The sequence below is a fragment of the Anopheles nili genome, chromosome 2 (genome assembly GCF_943737925.1).
Source record: "Anopheles nili chromosome 2, idAnoNiliSN_F5_01, whole genome shotgun sequence".
Taxonomy (NCBI): domain Eukaryota; kingdom Metazoa; phylum Arthropoda; class Insecta; order Diptera; family Culicidae; genus Anopheles; species Anopheles nili.
In genome coordinates, this window is record NC_071291.1 from 44,958,765 (window position 1) to 44,982,323 (window position 23,559).

General features: G+C 49.5%; 1 protein-coding gene across 1 annotated transcript in view; it reads right to left on the minus strand.

Moving 5' to 3' along the window:
* The window catches only part of LOC128722005 (cytoplasmic polyadenylation element-binding protein 4-like), a 171,826-nt gene that overhangs the window by 63,521 nt on the left and 84,746 nt on the right, over positions 1 to 23,559 (minus strand). Inside the window, exons 3-4 of the mRNA XM_053815815.1 lie at positions 18,729 to 18,779; positions 3,078 to 3,107 (exon numbers count right to left, since the gene is read on the minus strand). Coding sequence (XP_053671790.1) covers positions 3,078 to 3,107; positions 18,729 to 18,779 — 81 coding nt within the window. The remainder of the gene's footprint in view (positions 1 to 3,077; positions 3,108 to 18,728; positions 18,780 to 23,559) is intronic.

Consider the following 23,559-nt stretch of genomic DNA (forward strand, 5'->3'; position numbering starts at 1 on the left):
TTTTTAAAGCGTGTTAAAATGTGCCCGTGGGTTTTTTGCACACACACATGAACAGCAGATTAATGAGTGATTCATTCATTCACGAATAGAGCCCATTTTCACCCGCAAGATCTTTTTGTTTCGCGGTATTTTTCCACGTGAAAATTCGAAAGCCACACATACCACGCCGGCAGCACATTAATGCAGATGGAATCGCGCCCACTGACGAAGCAAAAATTCGCTTCGTGCTGGCTTGGAAAATTTGTTTTTCCTTCGCAGTTGATGATGCGGAAGAAAGCCTCACCAAGGTCACATTGAAATGCGAACACGATTCCATTTTCCCTTCAGGCTCATGGCTTGCTGTGCCGCAAATGCCCGCTAGATTTGTTTTGTTTGATTTGCTGCTCTTCGCCGCGCCATCTGGTGGATGCTTTTCGCAAGCAGTGCAAAGGATCGCGATAAATCTCTACGAAATTAATCGCTTTTCTTTGGGCGCTTCCTCAGTGACCTCCAGCACGGCTCCGGTGTTTGGAAACCCCGATACCTTCGGAACCAGCACACGGTAGGTGCGAACTTAATTTTTCAAAGTGTGGAAATTATTTCTGCCCTCTCAGAAACTTTGCATAAAGCGCGTTTTGTTAAGCGTGGGCGAGAGTGGGTTTAAGGAAAAGCAAAGCAAAGCAAAAGCCAACCGGCTTTGATGCACTCGCCCAAGCAGCGTTACGCGAATGGGTTGAGTTTATGGGCGTTTGCACAGCTCGCGAAGAGGCAGGCTTTTTGTGAGCGCACTTGGGCTGCGATGAGGTCGATAAGGAAATGCCGAGAACAAAAGAAAGCAAAACGGGCGTACGCGATGGTAGAAGAAAAAGAAACACACACACACATGCAAAAAATGCCAACAACGCGGACGTCACGGTGGTGTTTTTGCGAGTATGTGAACCGTAAACCCACTGGGCGACCGGTGACGGTGGAAAATGTGATTACCGCAAGCGCCACTGGCGTTGGAAAAACCCGCGGAAATTCACCGTCAAGCCCACCCTGAAGCATTTTTGGCCAAACACTCGACAGATTTTTCCTCGCCACGACGACGACACGAGGAGGCTTTTATTTGCTTCTCGAGCGTATGTGAAGGCGAATTGCGAAGGCACTCCACCCAAGCCGCCACCCATCGAAGGGTGGTGTTTATTTAAAATTCACGCAAGCTCACGGTTACGCGCGTTGTCGCGTTGGGCGAGAAAGGGGGGATTGTTGCGCGGGTGTTAGCCAAAGCATAAATCCCCACCACGGTCGGCAAATTCTGCGTACGTCTTTTCGATTGCTCCGGGAGCCATAAATTTCCACTTCCGATAAAATCTGGCCCTCGTTTCCGGTTCCGGCGCGGTGGGAGCGTTAGTTAGTGTGCCATTTTTCACTCCACGCGGTGGCACGGTGCATGGCGAAAGTCACGAAATCTTTCCGCGGAATTGCTGGCGTTGGGGTTGGGTTTGAAAACCCCAAACCAAACGAGTGAGTTCCCGTTTTTTTTATTCTCGTTCCTTTGTCATTGGGGTTGCGTTTCGGCGTCCCGCCCCCAACACGTGCGACTCATTCTCCCAGGCTTTTGTTTTCTTACGCACATTTGCTTTTCCCCCGCATCCAAGCGTTTCGTAAAAGTTTCACCATATTTCGTGTCGTTTTATGAGACGCCCTCGTGAGCGTGCCTCAAGGCTGGCTGGTTGGCTGGCGGGATTTTAAGTTCTTAAATCTAATATCGTTACGCCAAATTCGCAACGCCGCTTTCCCAGCCAAACAAATGGAACAACTCAGCAGCAACTGCTCAGCAAGAAATCCGGCTGTAGGCGGTTCTGGAAATGTATGGCCAGAACAGCTGACTGCTTTCCATCGCAAATGCTGCCGCGAATTGAATTTCACCGAAACTCGCATCCTACCTGCTGCAAAAAAGGGGTTGAAGCTAATAAAGAGCGCTTCTCGGGGGAGGGAAGGCGTAACTAACGCCGACTAAAGTGCCGACTTCAAAGTCAAAGTACACGGAATTGGCACAATTTCAAGGCGAACAGCTCGTCCCAGGTACGCAACAACACCGTGCAGCAGGAATTGCCGGGCGCAACAATATCGGCCGTTTGCTGTTTGCAGGATTATTAAACACGCCTTTTTTCGTTCGACCGGCAACCAGCGCTGCTCGTCACGAAATTTCGGCCCGCGTTTCGTTTTGCTACAGGTACATGTTTTATTCATAAACAAATATTTGGAAAAGAATTTACTTCTTTTCTTCCGCGTCATTGTCAGCCGCGCCGGAGCTTACGCTAAGAGGCGGCCAGCTTTTCCAACGGTCTTTGTGTGGGAAGTTTGCTCACGAAGAAAAACACAACCACCAGCGCAAGTGAAAAGAGAGAGAGAGAAAAACGCGCCCACCCGGTTCTGTTTTTCCTACTGCTGCCGTTTTCCGTCGGCGTTCCGTCCGCAAGGGGGCGATTTGTGCGCAACAAAACCAACCCACCCACGCACGCACCCAAGCACGCTCTCTCTCGCTCTCTCTCTCTCTTTCACCAACGAATGATCGAGAAAAAGCGAAAGTCGATACGCACCGACCGGGCGTGTAACTGGAGCTAGAGTGAACGCGAAAGTGGAAATTGTTGACATCGTTCTGCGTTTCGCCGGCATTCTTTCCGGCATCTGTAGCCTGCGTTTCGTGATCGCGAGATCGTTGAGAAGCATCAAGTCTCTCCAATATCGGTGACGGCTTCGGTGTGTCTCCTGCCGGATGCCATTGCCGTTTTGTCACTGTTGCCGTTTTGGTGGAATCGGTTCGCACTTCAAATTCCACCCCACTCCGAAAGGCCCACCCTCGCCGGGGAAAACTTTTCTCCACAAGTGCCATTTACCGAGCTCAGGTGCGTTTCGAGCGAATGACATGCTCGTTGATTGAAGAAAACGCACCACCGTCCTTCGCGAACGCTCGCGAGCATTCATATTCCAGAGGTTTAACCGTGTTGGGGAAGTTTTCTTTTCTTTATTTTTCCGCCCACCCCACGCCGAATGAAACGCGAGACGGGGGAGAAAAAAGGGGGAGCTGCCTTCGTCCGCCGGTCACCACTTACCTGGGATGAATTCGTGGAAATCGAGTTTTCCTGCAAGAAATCGGAAGGAAAATAAAAACGTACCGTTAGCACTAGGTTTGGTTGGTGGATGTGAGAAACGAAACGCGTTTTTTGAGGTAGGTGGTGGTTTTGTTGGGGAGTTCATAAAACTGTTGTAATTAAATAGCGTGGTTTTTCGCTGTTTTTTTGTGACAAGCAATAGAGCAAGTTATTTCGCTGTTGGCGATCAAATGTACTTGACCTACATATATTTCAAATCGTCGATTTGTACGCACGAACATTTGAACGATGTGCGATGTGTTTTTCTCTTTCATGGCTTGCTACGATGAATGTCCTATCGGGCACGGTTTGTTTATTTATTTTGAACAATTTCTCTTTGATCGAAATAGGCTCTGTTTTGATATGTTTTTTTTTTCTTTCATGCGCTAAAGCACTGTCAAATATATATATCGCCTATTGCAAGGCGGGGTTTCATCAGCTTTTTTTGCCCAATCTCGTTTTATGACAAACTCCCCACAAAACATCGAACATTGTGGGGAACAACAAACGAACAACGGCTCGTATTTATGCAGATGCTATTTGCTACAATCCAAACCGTGATCCATCGATCCGTGTGCCATGCTCCATTTCCCAGCGACCATTTCACTGCCCAAAGCCATCCGAACAGTGCACGCCGAGCTCGAATTGAGTGCAGTTGACTGAAAGTTTCATTTTGCCGTTTGTGAAAGTTTGTCAAATGCACCCATACCTCGCGGTGGGAGGAAAACCCTGTGACGACACGTGGAGGAAAACACACACACACACACACACACACACACACACACACACACAAAAGGTCCACGGGTTTTGGCGGCACCTTTACAATGACCTCCGATGGCCAGAACTTTGGCGGTCGGGTGGCCTTTGTTTTCTCAATGCGGAAAAGCGCGAGCGCTATTAAGAGTTTTTCGTGTCTTGTCCACGAAACGGCCGCACTGTTGCTGGAGTCGGAAAAGCCGGAAGAATCGTTTGATAGATTTCATAAAGCAAGCAGCACCAGCAATCATCATCACGGCCAGGGGATAGGGGGCTCCGGTCGTGGGTGGAGAAACAATAAAAAAATATTTATCTTCATCTGGCAGACTCCTCCACGACTCGTCGCGTTCGTCCTCCCCACGAGGAACGGAAAAACCGAAAGTTCCATTTCACCCGGTTCCAGGAGGCATATCATGGCCGCCCGGTTATGCTGCCGAGAGCCGGTGAAAAAGGGGTAAAAAGATAAACCAAAACGAAGCCGAAGCTGAAGCCGAAGCCTCCGCCAAAGCCGGCGATGGGCCCTTTTTGTTGTGTTGTCTTCCGGTTTTTGAATGTTTAATTTATGGTGCTTTTTGGAGAGCGCAAGCGGGGTCGTTAAAACTTTCCGCGATATGCGCAGCCTGCCATATCATGCCAGAACCACCCACTCCCTCTCTCTCTCTCTCCTCCACCCGGGCGTACGCCGAATTCGAGGTTTTAGCGAATGAACTTCCGTTTTGTTGCGAATGTTTCGACCTTTCGTCCCGAGTGGGTGGTGGACGGGTTCGGGCCTTTTGTAAGCCGCCTCGCGAGCCGGAATAAAAGGTCCAACCATGGCATGGAGCTACCGGAAAAGCCCCCACCCCCAGTCCTCCTCCATTTGGGGGGCAGGTGTACCCACACAAATCCACCCACACACCCACACACACCGGGCGGGTGGATTGGATTTTAATTAAGATTTCTATCGTGCCGATGAACGGCATGGTTCGGACGTTTATTATTAAGCTGGCTAATAGTAATTATCTGCCTGAATGGGCCGAGGGCTCTGTGGTGGGGTTTTAAATCACGCAACAGTTGCCGTGCGATAATGAAATGACGGCAAAAAGACAGGCAAGCGAAAAGAAAGCACGAATCCGGGAACCTAAATCGAGTTTTTCACCGGCCTTTCGGTCGCTGGTCGCTAGATTTCGGTGCACGCAGGCTCGTAAAGACCGAAAGCGAATCACAATCTACGCAGGTACGGGCCATTTGTATGATAATTTTTATGACGTTAATAACTAGATCAACTCACACCCACCCCATTGTGGGAGGGTGCCAAGGGTGCTTTCGGAATCGGGAATTCTTATTTTTCCCTGAACCGCGACGGCGTGCTTATCTCGACGGTCAGAACAGCCAGCCTGAACCGCCAAAATGGCGCTCCCGTTGGGTGGTATGGTCGATAATTCAATTTTTTCCCACCTCCGGGCGATGCAGCACTCCCGATGTTCTCCCGAAAGGGCCGTGTAACCTGATGATTTCCAATCAATAACGGCGCCTGGTTCAGGGAGAGAGAGCGCCTGCAGGAAATTGCTACATTCCTGCAGGATCCATTTTTATAGTGCGCTCGATCGATTCGACCAGCTAGGCGGGTGGCATCGGTGGCATTCGGTGCGATGGCCGGAAGGGCAGTTGGGCTCAATTATAGTTTCACTATCGGGGAAAACCCTTTCACCGTATACCACACACAGCCACACAGACACACACGAATCGAAGAGCGAGCGTCGACACATTGGCCAGCGAGCAGTTGGCATTTAGTTGCTGCTTTCATTCGACCACGATTCGTGTTGCCAGCAGCGGCAGAGTAGATAAGAATCTCGAATTTTGGGCACCGGGAATTTCCAAACCAAAATGCACTCCATCAGCATCCTCGAGCTCTCAGTCCAGCCCAACCCCGTGCTGTCACTGAGTGCCGGTGGCTTCATTATTCATGTTATTTATTAGCCGAACGAGCCTCAGCCAAACCGGGCCAGTGTGCATCAATCGATGCAGTGCCTGCACGAACTCAACGATTCGTGCAGGGCATTGCCATTTTCAAGCCCGGCAGGCTAGGTGGCTTGGTGGAAAGCGCAAATGTGTGTTTGTGGCTGGGCATACCCGAGGGCAAATGCGCATGAGGCTGGTGGATGAGTTTGGAATTGAATTTCCCACTTTCTGCTGGATATTCCCATAATTTTTTTTTCGCTACTCCAGAAGCCATTGGAGCTTTCGGATCCATTCACCGGGGGTCGGAGAATTAAACTGCATCATCGGCATTATGGGGGTGGCGATTGCCGAATCGAATACGGAGTGAAAATGAAATGTTAAACATCGAACCCGGTGGATCGGTCGGCTCGGCGAAAGCCCGACAACAGCCAAGAAAGCAGTCAATCCACTTGCCCACTCCCGGGACGGCTTGTCGTTTTTAATTTATTTCCGTTTGCATATTCTAATTTTCTAAGCCACTCGTGCCGTTCACTGACGAACAAGGGGAGCCGGTGAAAGTACGGAGTCCGAAAGGCGAATTCGAAACGGAAATGGATATCCAGAGGCAATTTCGGTGGCGGAGATCGGAGACCGAAAAATGTAGGCCAATGGAACACGCCCGAAAATGTCCTCGACGTGTTCTGTTTGGCCGAAGCCGTAATGTTTTCCGAGGGGGCTAAGCAGCATGCTCGAATTGTTATGCAGGCGTATTGGTCGCGCATTCCGGGTGAAATGCCGCATGAGTCGCGGATGTCGAGGAAAACGCTTGATTGGAGGGAAATCTTCTGGTGCTGACGGTGAGCTGAACTCGAATACTTTCATACAACGTTGACAAAACAAAAAATAGAATAAAACAAAAACTCCTAATTTCGAACTGATAAAATCATCAAAAGCAACCCCGGAATTAGTTACTTTAATACGACAGCTTTTTTCTTTCCTTATTCTAACGCAGCTTTCATGTGAATTGTTTTTCACCAATTGACTGCCCAGTGTCGTGTAGTAAATTTTATTCCCAAAAATGCTTGAACACCATGCCTGCCATGGTTATCATATTTGATAGCCAGTAATGTTTCCTGGGAGCCCATGGCAATCATTTTTTGTACCTATTTTTAAGTGCAAGTTCTGGAAAATGATAAATCTTACGCACAAATCCTTTGGGAATTATGCAGATTACTCCTTTGTGAAGCCGAACTTGTAGTTGATATTCAATTGTTTGAGCTTAAATGGATTTACTAAGCGTATTTGTAGAATGTATGTTCTTATTTAGTGTATCAAATAGGAATGGATGTTTCTCTTTCACTTGAGGTTTCAAACTACTGTTGAGTGAGTGAGATAGATATAGTAGCAGTGAGAGAGAAAAAGTGGCAGCCGTTGCTGAGAGCTTAACCAACAAAATGAGATTTTAAATAAACTTGTTTGTAACGTCTAAATCCTGTGCACATAAGGATTTAAAAAAAATATGCAAATAAATAAATCGGTTGTATTTGAAACAGTTTTTCAAGAAAATAAACACTAGAAAAAACGGAAATGCTAGGCTTGCTATAAAACGCTTGGACTGGTGGAAAATATTACAAAAAAAAAAGGCTTGGTATTCAAAGTGTTATAACAACAGAGTCCATGATTAATTTTCAATCCATCGCGTAGATAAAAACAAAAACGCTATGAAACCGTTTGTGCGATATCAAAACACAATTGGTAGCAGCCAAGCTGGAGCTTAATCGTAGTGGGCTTTGGAATTGTTTGGAATTGATTGCCCTCCTCACACCGGGAACGCGCATCGTTGCTGAACTTGGGCAGCCCCAAATGCAATGACCACACACAGGCCCAGGGAAAAAGCTCATCCACCCGAATGCCAACCACAAACGCCAGCTGAATCGGATTTAGCTGACGCGAACGGTGCGCGAAATGAAGCCGTAAAAAGCAAAGATGCCAGTCATATTGGATTTTATCAATCAAATCAATGGGGGAGGGAAAAAAATGCGGATCCAATGCGATTCCATCCCTTTCCGCCGTCCGCCGTAGTTCTGCTGGTGCATTTTCACAAGGACGACCATTCGATTCGCCATTGTTTGCCGAAGCACAATCGAACAGCTTCTTCTTGTTCCGCTGTGGTGCTGCAGATGCAGATACATATGCCCGACCGATAAACCGACCGACCACCGGAGAGGTTAATGAACCGAAAAATCACCACAATCGACAGGCAGCTCGCGAAGCCATCACATCCACATCATCCGGTTTGCGTGTGGTTGTGGCGGATGGTGTTGTAAAAAACGGGTCAGCTGAGCCACGGCGCCCTGCTGCGGTTGATGACAAGACTGATTTTGAGTTCGATAGCACAGCCCGATAACTAGCCGTCCTGGGAGAAAATCGATCGTTCGAACGATGCGATCCGCCCGGCTGCCAGTCACTTTCGCTGGAATGGAAAGGGAAAAAGTGTCCCTGGCACGAGCACGAGCACGCGGCGGAATGTCATGTTTGATGGAAACAACTGACACAATTCAATTGAATCAGAACCAAACGAAACTGCCAAGAATGTGGTGCCCTTCTCAGGCAGCAATGTAGGGGAAAAAAATACCCCACCCAACCGCGTGCTGGGTGACTCATTTATAGTGCTGGATTCGTCGCTTCGGCCGATGGCATTTGATTATACAAAAATCAAGGGGAGTGGTGGCGTCTTCTCAAAACGCCCGGGAATGGCTGGAGTGGTTGGAATTGAAAAGTGACAGTCCAATTTTATGCTTGCTTAACTCTTCTACTTTCTCCCACGACCCGTCCCCAGGGACACTCGTGCGGGTGGGTTTTTTTGGTTCTTTCTTGTTCTTGTTCCTTCCCACGAACGCTTTTGGCTCCCTCAACAAATTGATCTTGGATGCGAAATGTCACCGAGCAATTGGAAGGCAAGATTCTCGCTTTAGTGGTGCGAAAAGGGGAAACCGAACCGCCCGAGCACAAATGCGCCCGAGCACCGCGCGGGACCATTCGCCCGGATGTCTTCTTTAACCTTTTGAACCCATGAAATGGTGGCATTCCGGTTGGGAAAATTTGCACCCATTGGGATTTGTTTGACTTCTCGGGCGTCTGATTTGCTTGTTATCAGGTGGCACCATCGGCCACCATCGGCCACCACGAGTACCGTCAGGGTGGCCCTCTTCATCGCGTGTCGGCTATCAACGTGCTTCTCAACACAGCCATCAGCAGCCAGTGGTAGGTTCACTCGTACGGCCAGGTCCCGTCCGCATTCGCTCGATGTCGTTATCGGGCGGTTGTCATTATGCCGTTTTCAGCTTGTTTTCCGGGCTAGAGGGCTGCCGGACCGAATAATGACAGAAAGTAACAATTTGCATACCTTCCGGCGGAATCTCGCAACCCCGTTCGCCTTTGACATTGGCACATCGTTCATCGCTGTGTGTTGGAAGGATTAAGACACGGCTTGCAGCATCCGTTGGACAGAATACCATCTTCCAATGTGACGGTTCGCTCATCAAGCTAGATTTCCGGAGACCATGCGTCCATCGGCCAAAGCCCGCAGGCTTAACGGTTTGTAAGCGAAAATCTGTCCCATGTTTCAACCGGGCTTGGGGTCCCTTTTCGGAGGGTGTACATCATAAATCTGGGACGAAAAATATCGCTCCTAATTGGCCAAGCATGGTCGGCAGGTCTCGTGATGATGCCGGGAAAGCATGTAAAACAGGCGGTGCCATTAGCACCAGGCGTCTCCATTAACTTCGAGCTCGAGCACCAGGCGCCTCCATTAACTTAGAGCTCGAGCAGCCAGCGTGAGTATGGGACGATGTCGTTCGACAAACGAGCATGGGGACAGTGTTACGGCTACGGTATGATGTAGGCTGATATAACGATTTATCTTACGAGGTGCTTCGAATATTGACACATTCTGAAAGCCTTGCGTTTGAGTCCTCTCCATTCCGGAGATCGCTGCAGCAGGTGCAGTAAGGGAAGCTGATTGATTCGTCGAAATGTGAGTGTCGAACGTTCTCGAAGCTTTTAATTTAATTTAAAGAGTCCGTAAACGTCTCGGTAAACACAAGAGCAACTCCATCGAACGGGTATTTATCCAATGCAGCGTTCAAAAACACATTGGCGAATGGGAAAACCTCGCCATTCGATCTGGTGAAAAACTATCGTCTGTTTTCTCCGTTGGCCACGTGCGCTCGCACGAAATCCACTCGAGCATTCTGCAAACAATAATACGCCCCCCATGTTTATCTACCAAACAATCACAAAGCTCACGTCCGGGCAGAGCTTATGCGCCGGACATTGAGCTGTTTATCGATCAGAAGGCGGATTTGCATTCGATCACCCAATGCCAATGCGATCGGTTTTTGATGTTTGTTTGGGTTATCAGCAAGCTTACGCTCGGGCGCATCTGCCCCATTAAAAACCATTTATCACAAGCATCATCCAAGTGGCGTCTTCATTTGGTTAACGCTAAACAATCACCAGCCCGATGGTACGCGATGATTGCTCTTTTAACTTCCCGCCTCGTGGATTCCAATTCTTGCGCCCCCATCTCTTATCCACCCAAAGTTACGATAGTAAACATGTTTGTTTTTTTGTGAGAGATGTTTTTTTTTTTTTTTGGGTGAGGCCGAACGTCTTCCACGTTGGTGTGACAGTTTTGTGGACCAAAAACAGCCCGCGCGAGTCCATTTCCACGTCCGAAAGCAAACACACTCCAAAATTGTTCACCACGCTTCCAGTTCATAAAAGAGGGGCGGCGAAAAATTCCCGAGCGCCTCGGGAAACGCGCTCCAAGTTTGCGGTGGACTTTCTCCGGCTCGGGTGAGAAGATTCGCGTTAATGGTTATTACCGCTCGAGGATTACCGGTTAAAGCTTTCTGCTTTCCCGCGGGCCACTCGAATGGCCACATTTGCGCGTTCAGTTTTGTTTCGAACTGTTCCCAGGACCTCTCCGGACATGGGTGGACGGGGGGGGGGATTGAAATTTCCACGCGGCCTTTATGCTTTGTTTTCCTTCCACTTCAAAGAGTGGTCATCGAGTGAACCGTTCCGGTGGGACGGTGTCCGCTCCGTGAGGGCGTTTCCATTCGCGGGCAAAAAGTGAATTTTAAAAAGGTCAAAAGCGCGCGACGATAGAGATCAGCGGGAGAGCGAAGGAGGTGAAGCAAGACAAGGCACCACAAAAAAAATACTTCTGCTGAACCAAAATACCCACGAACACTCAACTCATTTGAATAGCTTCAGGAAGCGCCGCGCGCCATTCCGACTGCAAATCGAGCGCCTAGATATGCTCGTAAGTTGCGAGCCCTTCAAGGGGCAAGCTTCTTTTTCTTCTTCTTCTTCTTCTATTTCTTTTTAGCCACTTCTTCTCGCCCTTACCAAACACACCCACGCTGACCGGTGAGCGCAAGCAATCTTTCTGTTTTTTTTGCTATCTCTCTCTCTCTCTCTTTCTCCCTTTAATGTAGCTCTCTCTCTTCTCGTGTGCTTTTGTCCACAGTTTTGACCACTTTATTTCGCTGGCACTCGAGCAGATCTCTGAGCACCGGCCACGGTAGTTGGGAAACGTGGTCCTTCATATCCAGCGCAGCAGGGCAGTAGTTGAACGTAGAGAAAACAGAATCGAAACCCACCGCCCCCGCCACGGGAAGAAGGCACCGAAACTTTTGCACCGCGAATGCGATCCCGGCAGGAGTCAAGGGAGCACGGCTAATGCTTACGAATTTAATTCCATTCAATTTTATTATCGCATTAATTAGGAACAAGTTTTGCTACAACATACCGTCCCGTAAATGGTGGCCGGGGTTGGCCCCGAGGGAAGACAAGGCGGGATTCGTTTCTTTTTGTGTTTTTTTTTTCTCTCTTCTCCCTGTTGTTGTTGTTGTTGTTGTTGTTGGTTTGCTTCTTCCGTGCGCTTCCGCAGGGACGCTGGTGTTTTTTTTTATTTGTTTTCCCCTTTTGTCCGGTCCCATTGTTTGCCCTTACTCACACTGACGGCCCGCCGGCCACTCTTCCAAAGCCACACTGCCACTGTAGCGCGGCAGTTAGTGGCAAAAGCACAGGGCGAGCGAGCCCTTCTTGGGGAACTCTTTCATCCGCGTGGTGAAGTAATTGAATAACTTTAGATCATGAATATTTAAGCAGCCGTCGGGCGGATGCAGCCCTTTAAATTCCGGATTCCACCCCCGGGGTAGAATCCCGTCCCTCCCCCGCCGTCGCCCGGTGGCAAATAAATAATGAACACGGTGCGTTAAAGCCTCGGAGGCGATCGATTGGAACGAAGCGTCGTCGGGTAAACGGATCGGTATTGGGAGCAAACATTGGCTTCAAAAGCGCGGGCGGGGATAAGCCTAAAGCTGGGCGTAATTGGAAAGCTTCGTGTTTTTCTTCCCACCGAGACGATTGTTCGCGTTTGGTTCATTTAACTGATTTACATGATTCAGGCAGTGGATCGTTCCGTGGGTGGGACTCGTTTGAATTTCATTTGCTGAGTTGGGTGGCCAATGTACAACCTGAATAACAACAGCAAAAAAACGAGGGCAAAAATGACACCCCAGAATGCTAATCGAAGCGGATTGATAGCGGTAGGCCAGATGTGGAAGCTGCAAGCAAAAGAAAGAAGAGAAAAAAACAACCGAGAGACCAGCTGGCAGGAGTGAGAGCACTGTTTTACATGTGTCACTCCGGACGTAGCCTCTGGTGTACATTGGGGATATCTGCGTTGTCCCTGTACCGTGCCGGCCTAGTTTGGGATGCGTGGCCTGGGGCCAACTCCGTGCGGACACATGGCCCTACAAATGAGGAATGATTAATGGCAGTTAGCAAATGTGATGGATTTATTCTCGCTGCTTGTGAGCGATCGTGATTCATGAACCATTCATTTCGCTGGCACATGGGAAATGCCGCCTCACATGGTGACCTCTGTTTGTCTCTGATCGTCCGCAGGGCAGGAACTCGGAAAGCTCCCGGTCCTAAGGGACTTGAACCGTTGGCGATGGAAATTAGCGTGATGGACAGGGTGGCGCGTCGGGTTAGTAACGATTTGGCAGCCGTCCTGGGCCCGTGTTCTGCTCGTAGTCCGTGGGAACAAGCGAACACCCGCGGGGATATCATTTTTTCTGTGTATGTGTGTGTGGGTTGCGCTCGTTTGGGTAGATTATCCAACATTTGCTACCGCTCCGGGGGGAATCCTTTACGAAACGGTCTCCAGCACGTTACCGGCGCAAACTCACAAGAGTGAAATCATACATCTTGTGTGAGGAGCGCTCCTGTGAATGCAAACATCTCCACCACCGCGGCGGAGTCAAATGTTGGCTGAACGTGTTGACTTTACCATGAGTTTATTGCCACTTAGCACAAACATTTGCACAATTAGGTGTAATGGGAGGAGCGCAAAAACAAAAATACCGCATCCGATAGGAGAGTTAAGGGAATTAGAATCCAACTAGCAGGAACAAAAAACGACACCTACAGTTTACGCTGATTTGTATCATCCATTTGCAAATTGCGCATTTGATTGCACCAGACTTCAAAAAAAAAAACAAAGATTGACGTGCTGCTGTCAGATTCTGTTATAGAAATGTCACTACAAAATGGCGACGCTGTCAGGCTGTCACTTTAGTGTTGCATGAGAAAATAGGGACGCTTTTAGGGAAAAACCCAACACATCCCAACAACGATATGGCCATATTAAGCGGCTATAAATTACGGCAAACTCGATACATTTCTAGCGAATGCTCCAAACATCGCCCAGCAGCATGGAATGGAAACCTGATTTGCTGCTACACGGCTTTGATCTGGCTCGTGAATAACACGAACGGCAGAGCGCCGGTAATCGATCCAACACGGTTGACTGATTGCGACCAATAACATTTACCTTATGAACACTTCCGTCCACGAAACTCAACCCGGCACAATCAGCAATGCAATAAAATATCAGATGTTTGGCCGTTTTCCGAATCCGCCTCGTCCACCCACAACAGGGGGGTGGTTTCCGAGTCCTCGTCAGGATTTACCCCTCGGTTCGTACTTTATTTCGTGTTATTAAATCCACCGAACTCCGGGTGGGGTTGGATCGATTTTCTCGCTGCCCGGCGAATTTTGTCACTCCCGACCGTCCAGCGGGTCCGTTCTTTCGTCCTTCCAAATCTCCAACCCCGGCGGCAGCAATCACAAGGAGGATCATAATCCTCCGAAATCGGAAACACTGTCGATGTGTTTTCCTTCTTTTTAAAAGATGGTACCGCACCAGCGCAACCATCTTCACCCGAACCGGAAACCAATCGGTGTGGTCCGGTTTTATAATCCCCAACACGTTGCCTTCCACCGAGTTCCGTTTGCCGTTTCGCTTTCCACCCGGACACTGGCTGTAAAGCGAACAGCGCGACATGTCTCGACCAGAGCTCGGTATAAAGCTGCTCGGTAAATACTGCCGGTTGGTTCGATGTGGCTGCGTCCTGACACATCACAACTGCTAAGTGCCCTGGCCGGGAAATGAGCCGTACCAAATGGCCGTGGTTGGTGAGCTTTATCGCACATCCTGTTGCGAACCACCCGGTTGGTCGGAAGAAGATCAATCAACGGTCGATACCTTTATGAGCTTCCTTAGCAGTGTCTTGCGCGCAAAACGAGTCACCTTTCGGGTGGATCGAGAGGGCATTTTGCGCCACACGAACCACATACATAAAACGACGACGGTTCGGATTATCTTGTCTTACGTTTAATTACTTGTGAAATCTTTGTTGTCGCATTTCGTGCGGATCGAATCATTCGAAACCATTTAAGTCGTTAGCTGGCGCGCAGAGCTGCGATGTTTGCGCCTCGACCAAGCAGCCCGAAATCGAAATGGCCACCGACCGAGTTCCGCATTGTTCGAAACAAAGGCCAAAGGGTTCGACCGTACGCATTCTGCTGTCGGATGCGGAAATAATACAACAAATAGAACGCACGCGTTTCCCGGACGTCAGACCGTCGGAGCTCGTCTCACACACGCACGCACGCACGCACGCAACCTTCTGTGGGAGGTGGAAACCGTTTGCGGTCAAACTAAAATTTTATTACGCCAGCCGCCTAACCACCCTGTGGCAATGGTGGTCGTGGTCGTTCCGAGCATAATGCCACGCTCCGGGCAAACGGAAGTGGTGGCCCCCGATCCGAACGGGAGGACGCAGGCTGTGGTACATCAAGATTTACATCTTTTGCGTAAAATTCCGAACACGTGCGGCCAATAACAATTGGCGCACGTTGACGTCGGCCTACCGGGCAGGAAAACCGGATGACGCAAGCCTTTCCTGCCTGGCTGCCGGCGAAAGGGGTTTCTTTGGTGCCGTTGGTGGTGGTCCTTTTGATGGCCCTTTCCCGGGGGGCGTTCGGGCGAGTTGTGTGATTGAGAGGTAGTGGTTCCATGCTTCGACCGATGGGCCACACGTTGGCTACCTGTTTCGGCAAACAGCTTTTGAATCGCTGATTTTATGGCTCCCGGTGTCCTTACGTCAACCAGAATCACGCCAAACGGGAGGTTGTTCTTGTACCGGGCGTCTCCAGCATGTCCTGGGAATCGGGAACTCCACCGGGATGGTTCCGGAATGGCCACCGGTCGCTATTGGATTGTCGTTAAGGCGAAACGAGTCCGCTTGGGAAACTAACTACGTTACGTGGAGGAACACACAGTTGTCTTAAGAAGTAGCAAAAGAAGACGGTTGTTGTGGGGCGCTGTTGCTGAATGGCGTTGTGTTTGCAGTATTTTTGAAGTGACTCGACACTGAGTTATTGCCGCTGTTGAATACAAAATAAGTGGCTCTTTTTCCGCGACGGAAACGGTACGTTTCTTTGTTGCTTTTTCGCGCAACAAATATCGTTACAAAGAAGAGTTTTTGAAAACATTCCAAAGCAAATGAAGTTGATGTTAACTTTTTAAAGATATAACGGGCACTTGGAAGCTTCAAATGACATGTTCACAATGCTTTTCATTTACTTATGGAGGCTTTATTAGCGCTGCCCCTTTATAAGCGCATTCTTATCGTCCGTTTTATGCATTTATTTAGTTTTAAAAGCGTCTTTCTTCTTCTGCTTTTGTGCGAAAAATATTTTGAATCAGTTTGCTACCCAATTTCTTCATGTTTATTTACGACGCACCAAAAAGGCGGCGCCTTTTGTTTTCAAATCCGTTGAAAAAATAGCCCACAGCAATCACCAAATAGCGCTTACTCATCGTATATTAAAATCGACTGCTTCTTTCCTACATTTTAGGGGGTATTTTTTTTTCGCCTCCATGCCACCGACAATCCCAAATATCGAGTCAAAAACGAAACGAGCCCATCAGGAGGAGGAGGAAGAAAAAATCGTGATTTAGCAAATAAACGCAACCGCCAGCGGCTGTGCGTCGTTGGGATTCCGATCGGCGAAAGGAATTTTCATCAATGAGCAATTTCCTAATCGCCGGCCCCTTTTCCGGCGTGGAAATTTACGGTTCATTTAGCCCAAAGCCGACCGTTGCATGCGCATTCCTGCAATAATTTGATAGCCTCATTTTTGCGAGGCGACCCGATCCCAGCAGGCCTAATTTCATTCGTCGTGCGGTTACACGCGCTAGTCAAAACGTTCGATTCTGCAGCTCGTGGACTCATAAGTGGACAGTGCTGTCAAAAAAAAGAAAGGGAGCACAAAAAACGTGTGACATTTACACCAAACACACTCCAAACGGTTGTTGACAGTGTGACGGCGGTAGTAAAACAGGGCGACATAAACCAGGACCACCCCGTCCAACGACGGTGTAATGACAGCTTGAAGGGCTGCGAAAACTCGCCCAAAGTGCTGGTAAGCAATTATTCGATTCCGATCTGCCTTCCCCTTCCAAGCCACGGCCACAGAACAACGCCGAAACAAACCAACGCACGAGATGAGATGACACTTCGACCCAACGCCACCACGGAAGGGTTCGGCGTACACGTGTTCGTGTAGCATCATAATTTAAATGTACTTTTCTTTTATTGCCACCGAACCACGGGCGGACACAGCGCTACGGTTCCGGCTTTGCACTTCCGCTTCCGATTCGGTTGAGGGGGAAGGACAGACAGGTGCACCATAACAGTAATAATAACAATAAAAATTATGAACATGTAAATGGTTCCCTTTGGAGTCGGGTTCGGGCTGCCATTCGCGCGCTTAACGCTTCACCTTCGGCGTCCGCCATTTTGCCCATCAAACCGGTGACATTCCGCTGTTTTCTTTTCCCTCCCCCCCCCCCCCCCCTGAACCATGCTCCGCGCCCCATGCCGTGTCAGATGGGGGGGTTCGGTTTATTTCGTACCTTTTTAGACACATTTTTCCTTCATTATTTTGCCTTCCCCCCCCCCCCACAACTCGCCATCCACCGCCTCCGCCACCGTTAAGCATATTCATTTCCACCGGAACCCAACCGTGGGTGGTGGATTCCGTGGCCAAGAGCGCGGGTGGGCATGTTTTCCGGGGGGCTTCTGGGTCGTGGGTTTTTGTTTTTTCGCTGTTGCTGTTGGGCCGTTTTCCCTGGCGGGGGTGGTGCCGGGTGGAAAAGCTCACTTGCCCTGAACGTGATGGGCAATTTGCGGAATTGAAAATGCTACCACGAACGGGGTTAGCTAAGGAGCAACTTTTCCGACCGCACGCCCGGTTGGGAAGGGTTTTGGAGGAGGGGGGGGAGACGGTGGGGCAGATTTTTAATTTTTCCAACCCCACCCACCACCCTCTTCCCCCGTCGTTACGGTTCCGTGAGCATTTCGACACTGCATCGTTAGCTAAACAGCCGCAGTCGTCAAAAAGTGTTTATTTTGCAGTATCCCCCCCCCCACCATTTTTATGCGACTTCTTCTCGCGCGTGGGAGGAAAACGGGTGGTTTCGGTGCCACCTCAACCGAACGTTGGATGACTTTTAATTAAGTTTATCGGTCGATTGTGCATCGGCAGGGCAGTGCAAAGGGGGAACCGAGCGGCCTGATTGCCCTTTACGACATGGGGGATGATGCCTTCAAACATTCGGTTTTCCATTTACCACCCATCCACGCATGGAGGTGGCGAGGGGTTGCGGCACGCATGGGAAAAACCCCCTCTCCGTGCATTGCGACACGGCACTCGCTCACACACGAACACACACACGGCAAAAGGTGTGTTAATGGACTAATTTGCATACTTTCAAACATGATGGCTGGGTGACCCACCGCCACCCACCCACCCCCAAAACCTCGGGTAAAGTCCTTCTCATCGCGTGCCATTTCCACGCCGGATGGACGGGTTCCACCGGGTGGGCGAACAAGTCAGAACGGGCGCACGGTGGGCAAGACTTCATCGGTGTCAACAGTTGCAAACAGCATTAGAAGCAGGGTGTGGGTGGCCGGTGGGAGGTGTCCCATTCCACCTTCGCCGTCTTCTTCTTTTTCGGTGGTGCACACGTGAGGGTGAGGCCCTTTTGCGTTTGCGAAGCTCGTTTGCATATGCGCACCGTGGCCACGGTGGCGTAATTATGTGAGGCTCTGTGCTGGGGGGTTTGTGTTTTATTTTCTTTTTGGCTTGTTTCGTTCGTTTGATGCGGTACGATTCTCGGTGGCGTGTGTTTACACAAACGTTCGCCATAAAGAAAGTTCCACTCGCTCGATTAGCGCTCGATGTGCTTTTGGCAATCGTGGCGTGGCTAATAAACAATTTAATGCCGCGGGCGTACGTAAAATCAATCGCGGGCGAATGTGCCAGCCAGATAACTCGAACTCGCGCATGTGCTTATTGCGACGCGGAACACGGTGTTTTGCGCGGAAAACACGGCTGAACGTGTGTGTGTGGGGTATTGGCGTTTTGTTTTTGGCTTCAATCTGACGGGATTGAACATGTTGCGAACCTTGCAACGACTTTTAAAAGAGAGCGGCTACTCACCGTGAAGCTGCGCCAGCGATTGAAGCGTGTTGGTGTTGCAGTTTAAAAATCCTGTAACGACACCGAGAAGGAAAACAGAAATGAGTAAACGAACGACCCGTGGGGGGAGTGAGGGGCGTCATTAAAAAGAAACCTTTACGCAAAAATTCGGAACCCTTTCACAGATTGCAGAAGATGCCCTCGCACCCGGGACTGTAAACGCGTTCCGACGCGGTCGTGGATCGACCCTACTTAAGATTCCCTAATGGTCAAAACAGGTTGAATGGAACATGAAAATGTAATTATTAACATCTTATCTCTCTCTCTCTCTCTCTCGCGCGCGCTCTCTCTCTCTCTCTCGCTCTCCGGGATTAGCGCAATGGGTGTAACCGCAGGATGGGCGGTAGAAGATATGTAAACAAGTGGACAGAGGGGATGGTTGCGTGGGTGAGCGGGGGATTTTCTGGGGCGGTGTGAGGAAAAAAAATAAAAGAACCTTTTACGACGCTGCCGCCATCGCGATCGTCGTGGCTGATCGAAGTGCAAAAGACTGTCAAAAATGTTCATCGCTCAGCATCTTTATAATTTTCCACGGGAAAATGGGACCGCTTCGTGAAGTTTTGAATCGTCGGGCAGGAGTCGTTGGGGGTGCTGATGGAGTGGAGGAGAGAACCCAACAAAAGAAAAAAAAAGAACTCCGTACCTAGCTGCGCTTTGTCGGCATGTTTTTTTTTTGCCTTCATCGGAAATAGCATCTAATCGCGGGCGGGTTTTACGCCAACGGAAAATCATCCAACCCCGTCCGAAAAAATGGCGTGTGGTTCTTATTGTGTGTGTGTGTTGATTTCGTGCTTGTGCCTTTACGTTGGTTCTGGGTTTTTTTTTTGCTCTTTTTCACTCTCTCTCGCTCTCTCTTTCTCTCCAACCGTCACCTTGTGCCTGGTCAAATCACGATTTTCACGCAACAAAAAAAAACACTCAAAAGTGTGACGATTTATACTACCGAGTTCGGGTGCTGCCGCCGGGACACGTTTCGCTCGTTTATTTACTCAATTCCGCTTTTCACTTTCGCGGCGCGGCTATTGACCATTAATCCGCCAGGGGATTGCTTTTACGATAAGGCAGCGCCTCACGGTGAAGCGGGTTTTCCACTTTTCATGGGGGTGTGTTGGGCGTTAGTTTAATGCTATTCCCGTTGGTATACCCAGCGTCCCTGCCGGAAGTGAATCTGCGTCGCGGTGTTGCCGCAAATCACGCACCATTTTTCTACATAACCCAAAAAGGATGGTAATGCAGGTAAATCGAATTCATTCCAACCCACCCACGGTGGATGTTCCGGTGGCAAAACAATTCGAAGAAAAACGTCTAATTCACCTTTCATTCGGAAAACCATTTCGGAAGTCCTCCCCTGCGAATGAGACCGCTGGGAACAATAGGCGCGAAGGCACCGTCAATCGATTATCGGCGTTGTCGTTCGATGAACAATACACACACACACACAGGAACAAGAAAAAAAAATCAAGTGTTATCGGAACCATCAATCGACAAACGGCGTCCACTTGATTCGATCCGATCTGATCCGTGGCCGAATCCGGCACGAAAAATGAGCAAAAACATCCCGCACCACTACTGGCTGTGACAGCATGACGGATTCTGGTAGCATAAAAGAAAACCACCCAACCACCCACGCACAAGGAGTTCTCGGAAGCAAACGTTTCCCTTGGTCTGACCGAAGCTTCGTCTTTTGTCAATTGATTGATTGTTGAGAATTTCACCACCACCCAGCTTGGGCCATTGTGAAACCGGGTTTCTGTTATTACCCGCCCAGCACGCCGAATCTCGTTTCATTTTGCTCCAAACTCACACCGTTGGAGTTTTTTTTTTGTCTTCTTTCCGTTTGCTTGGTTGATTTCTTTTGCTTTCTTTCGCACTGTTCGCCTCCCCTGCGCAAGTTCTTGAGAGAATAGGCAGCGGCAGACGGCGAGTGGAGAAAGCGAACTGATTGATACTCGAGTATAGCTAATTACCGAAAGTTGCTTCCGTTCCCAGCGCCGGGCGGCTTATTTTGAAAAATGTCCTTTCACCGGCGGCCCCGGGGGATAACACGAAAAATAAACGCGCCCCAGAAGGCATAAGCCCCCGGCCGGGGACGCGCCAATCAGGCCCGCTTCCGGTAGTGACAGGGCGAGGGCGTAAGACTTTCCCGCCACCAGGGGACAATGCGAAAAACTCGGTGCTGAAGAAAAGGCCGCCTGGCTGGCCGGACGTCAACGGCGAGATGAAAGCAAAAAAAACCGGCCGGCCAAAAGGGAAACTTTTTGCTCGACAATTAGCAAAAAAAAACGGCCCCCCCTCGGTTCCGTGGTGCGATGGAGTTTGGGTCATTGGAATGAACAAAGCGAATAGCACGGAACGGAACGGGCTTACTTTAATGTACTGTGCTGTTTGAAATCTCGCGCCTGCAAGCCGAAAAATCGTTCCCCCCCAAAGCAGTAATTAATGTGCGCGTCCCCAAACGGCAGGCACGAAACAATCGAACAGAGGCTCGCAGAAGGACTTACTCTAGGGTTTGCATCGCTATCTCGTGCCGGAAGGATAATGGTGTGCTGTTTTAGAGGAAAGAGAGTCCTGAAAAAAAACAGCGCCAACCCACTGGAGTGTGATTCGACTGGCGATTGAAAAGGGGTTTTGTGGAAACTAAGCGCCAAAACGCGTCCAAAACGCCACTCGCCAGGCGTTGCAAAAGTTTCAAAGATGCTCCACTGCAACGCAACTCCCGCCGGGTGGGGATTATATCCTTTTTTCTCCTTTCCTTTGTTTTTTTCGTTGTTTATCGAAAACTTTTCGATTCAGATGCAATCGCACCGACGCACCGATCGTCCTCGAGAAGTGGACGACTGCAATCGAGTTTGTATTCTAATCGCCCAACTTTCCTTCAACCTGCTCGCCTAGCCGCCGGCTCGAGTTCCGTCCCGTTCCGTTGGCCTTCACAGATAACAGAGCAACGCTTTCGGTTTGCGATTTCACTCCGATGGGGGTGGTTTTTTTTTCTTCTCCTACCAAAACCCACCCAAGGGAGATGTTCAAAGCCGGGCGTTTTTTGTTTTTACTCAACCTCGGGGAGAGGTTCGAGCTGGCCTTAAACAAGAATATTAGCGTGCTGATAAAACGAGTTTGCAAGGATGGCACCACCAGGGAGAGAGAGAGAGACAGAGAGCACACGCTTTTCCTCTATCTCCCCCCCCCCCCCCCAAATGGGAGGTGGGTCACGAGAAAATGGTGACAATTTTCTTCGGGTTATCTCCGGTGACTCGTTGCGAATAATTGCATACTTGCGACGAAACGATAAGTATCGCTTCAGTTGTCCACCCTGTCGTTGACAGGTGACAGCTGCGAAATTCTTATCGCCTCACTCTCCCACACACCTCCCCATCCTCCCCCCCCCCCCACCAACAGTCTGCTTGCTCTGGGCCGTGGATCATACTACAAAAGTTTCTACTTTCCGTTTTAGCGTTGGATATTCCTGGTCTGGTTTTAGCTCAATTTTCATTCACCGGTGGGGTGGGGTTCCTTTTTTCTTTTTCCCAACAACCGAGGCGTAGGTGGAGGTCCTTTTGCCACTCGTGCGACTCACTCGGGTGTGTTTTGTGTTAAGGCGTACGATCCACCCGTGCTGTTGAGCCGGTCACTGCCAGCGTTGTCACTAGTTATTTCGATAAACTTCAATAAGCCAGCACTCTACTGGAGATAAATTGCAAGCGTAATCTAGCGCGAGCGTAATCTATTGAATTTGCTACTCGCGGGAAGAAAAACGGGGTTTTTTTTTAAAGGCACGGCATAATAATGGTGCCTTTAACTTGCCGTGAACTTGCTTGTTGCTTTAGCGAGCAGTTTTGCAAACTAAAGTCGAACAAAATGCTTTACGAGTGCCCACCATTTTCTCTTGACTAACTCACCCATTATTTGCGTAACTGAACAGCAACAAAATCTAAAGCTACGAACGACGGGATGCACAACAAAAATTGCGGCAAATTTATTCCCGCGACCACCACCACCACCAGAGGGTTCGAGTATTTCCCACCGGTTAAAAACACTCACAGAACCGGTTCAAACATTCACAGAACCGGTTCTGTTCAGCGTCGTGTTCGAAGGACTTTCAACTCCTTCACCGATCGTTTTCAAGTATCGCGGTGGTCACACGACAAACTGAACTGCTTGCGATTTGGGGAGGTTTATTTTTTCGCACTCTCTTTCCACTTTTACCACCCACAATGGGCCAAAAGGTGCCCCGCGCACCCGGAAGTCGTTAACTTGTCATACCTTTGATGAAGCACGGCACCGAGCGGTAGCAGGAGTTTGTGTAGGTCCACAGGGCGACGAGAAATGGAATTCATTAATTTCTGCTTACGTGAGTATTCAATTTTGAGGGGTCCCTTTTTTTTGCGTTCCATTCGTTGTCCCTTTCTACCCGCATCGAAAGGGGTCACCACCTCTGAGGGCTGCCAGCGTTCCGAGAAATCTGGTACAAAATCTCGTGCCACTCGTGTGGATTCTTTTTGTGCTTTTGCTCTTATCAGCGCTCAGGAGCCCGCGCTCGAAAGAAGGACAAAAAAAAGACGGCTCCTGCTCCAACCGGGAACCAAACCCTCGGTGTAAAAAGGTAACCGATGTGATTAATTACACTCAAGACGCTGGGACTTGGGTCAGCGTGCCTCGAAGCCAATGCCAAAAAGGAAACGCCAGGACTTCTGTTGTTCTCCGCTGGTTCTTGGCCATCATGTGGCCACCGAAAACGTAAACGAACGCCGCTTTTGTTGTACGCTCACCGGAGCCGATTTCTATTGTGTAACAC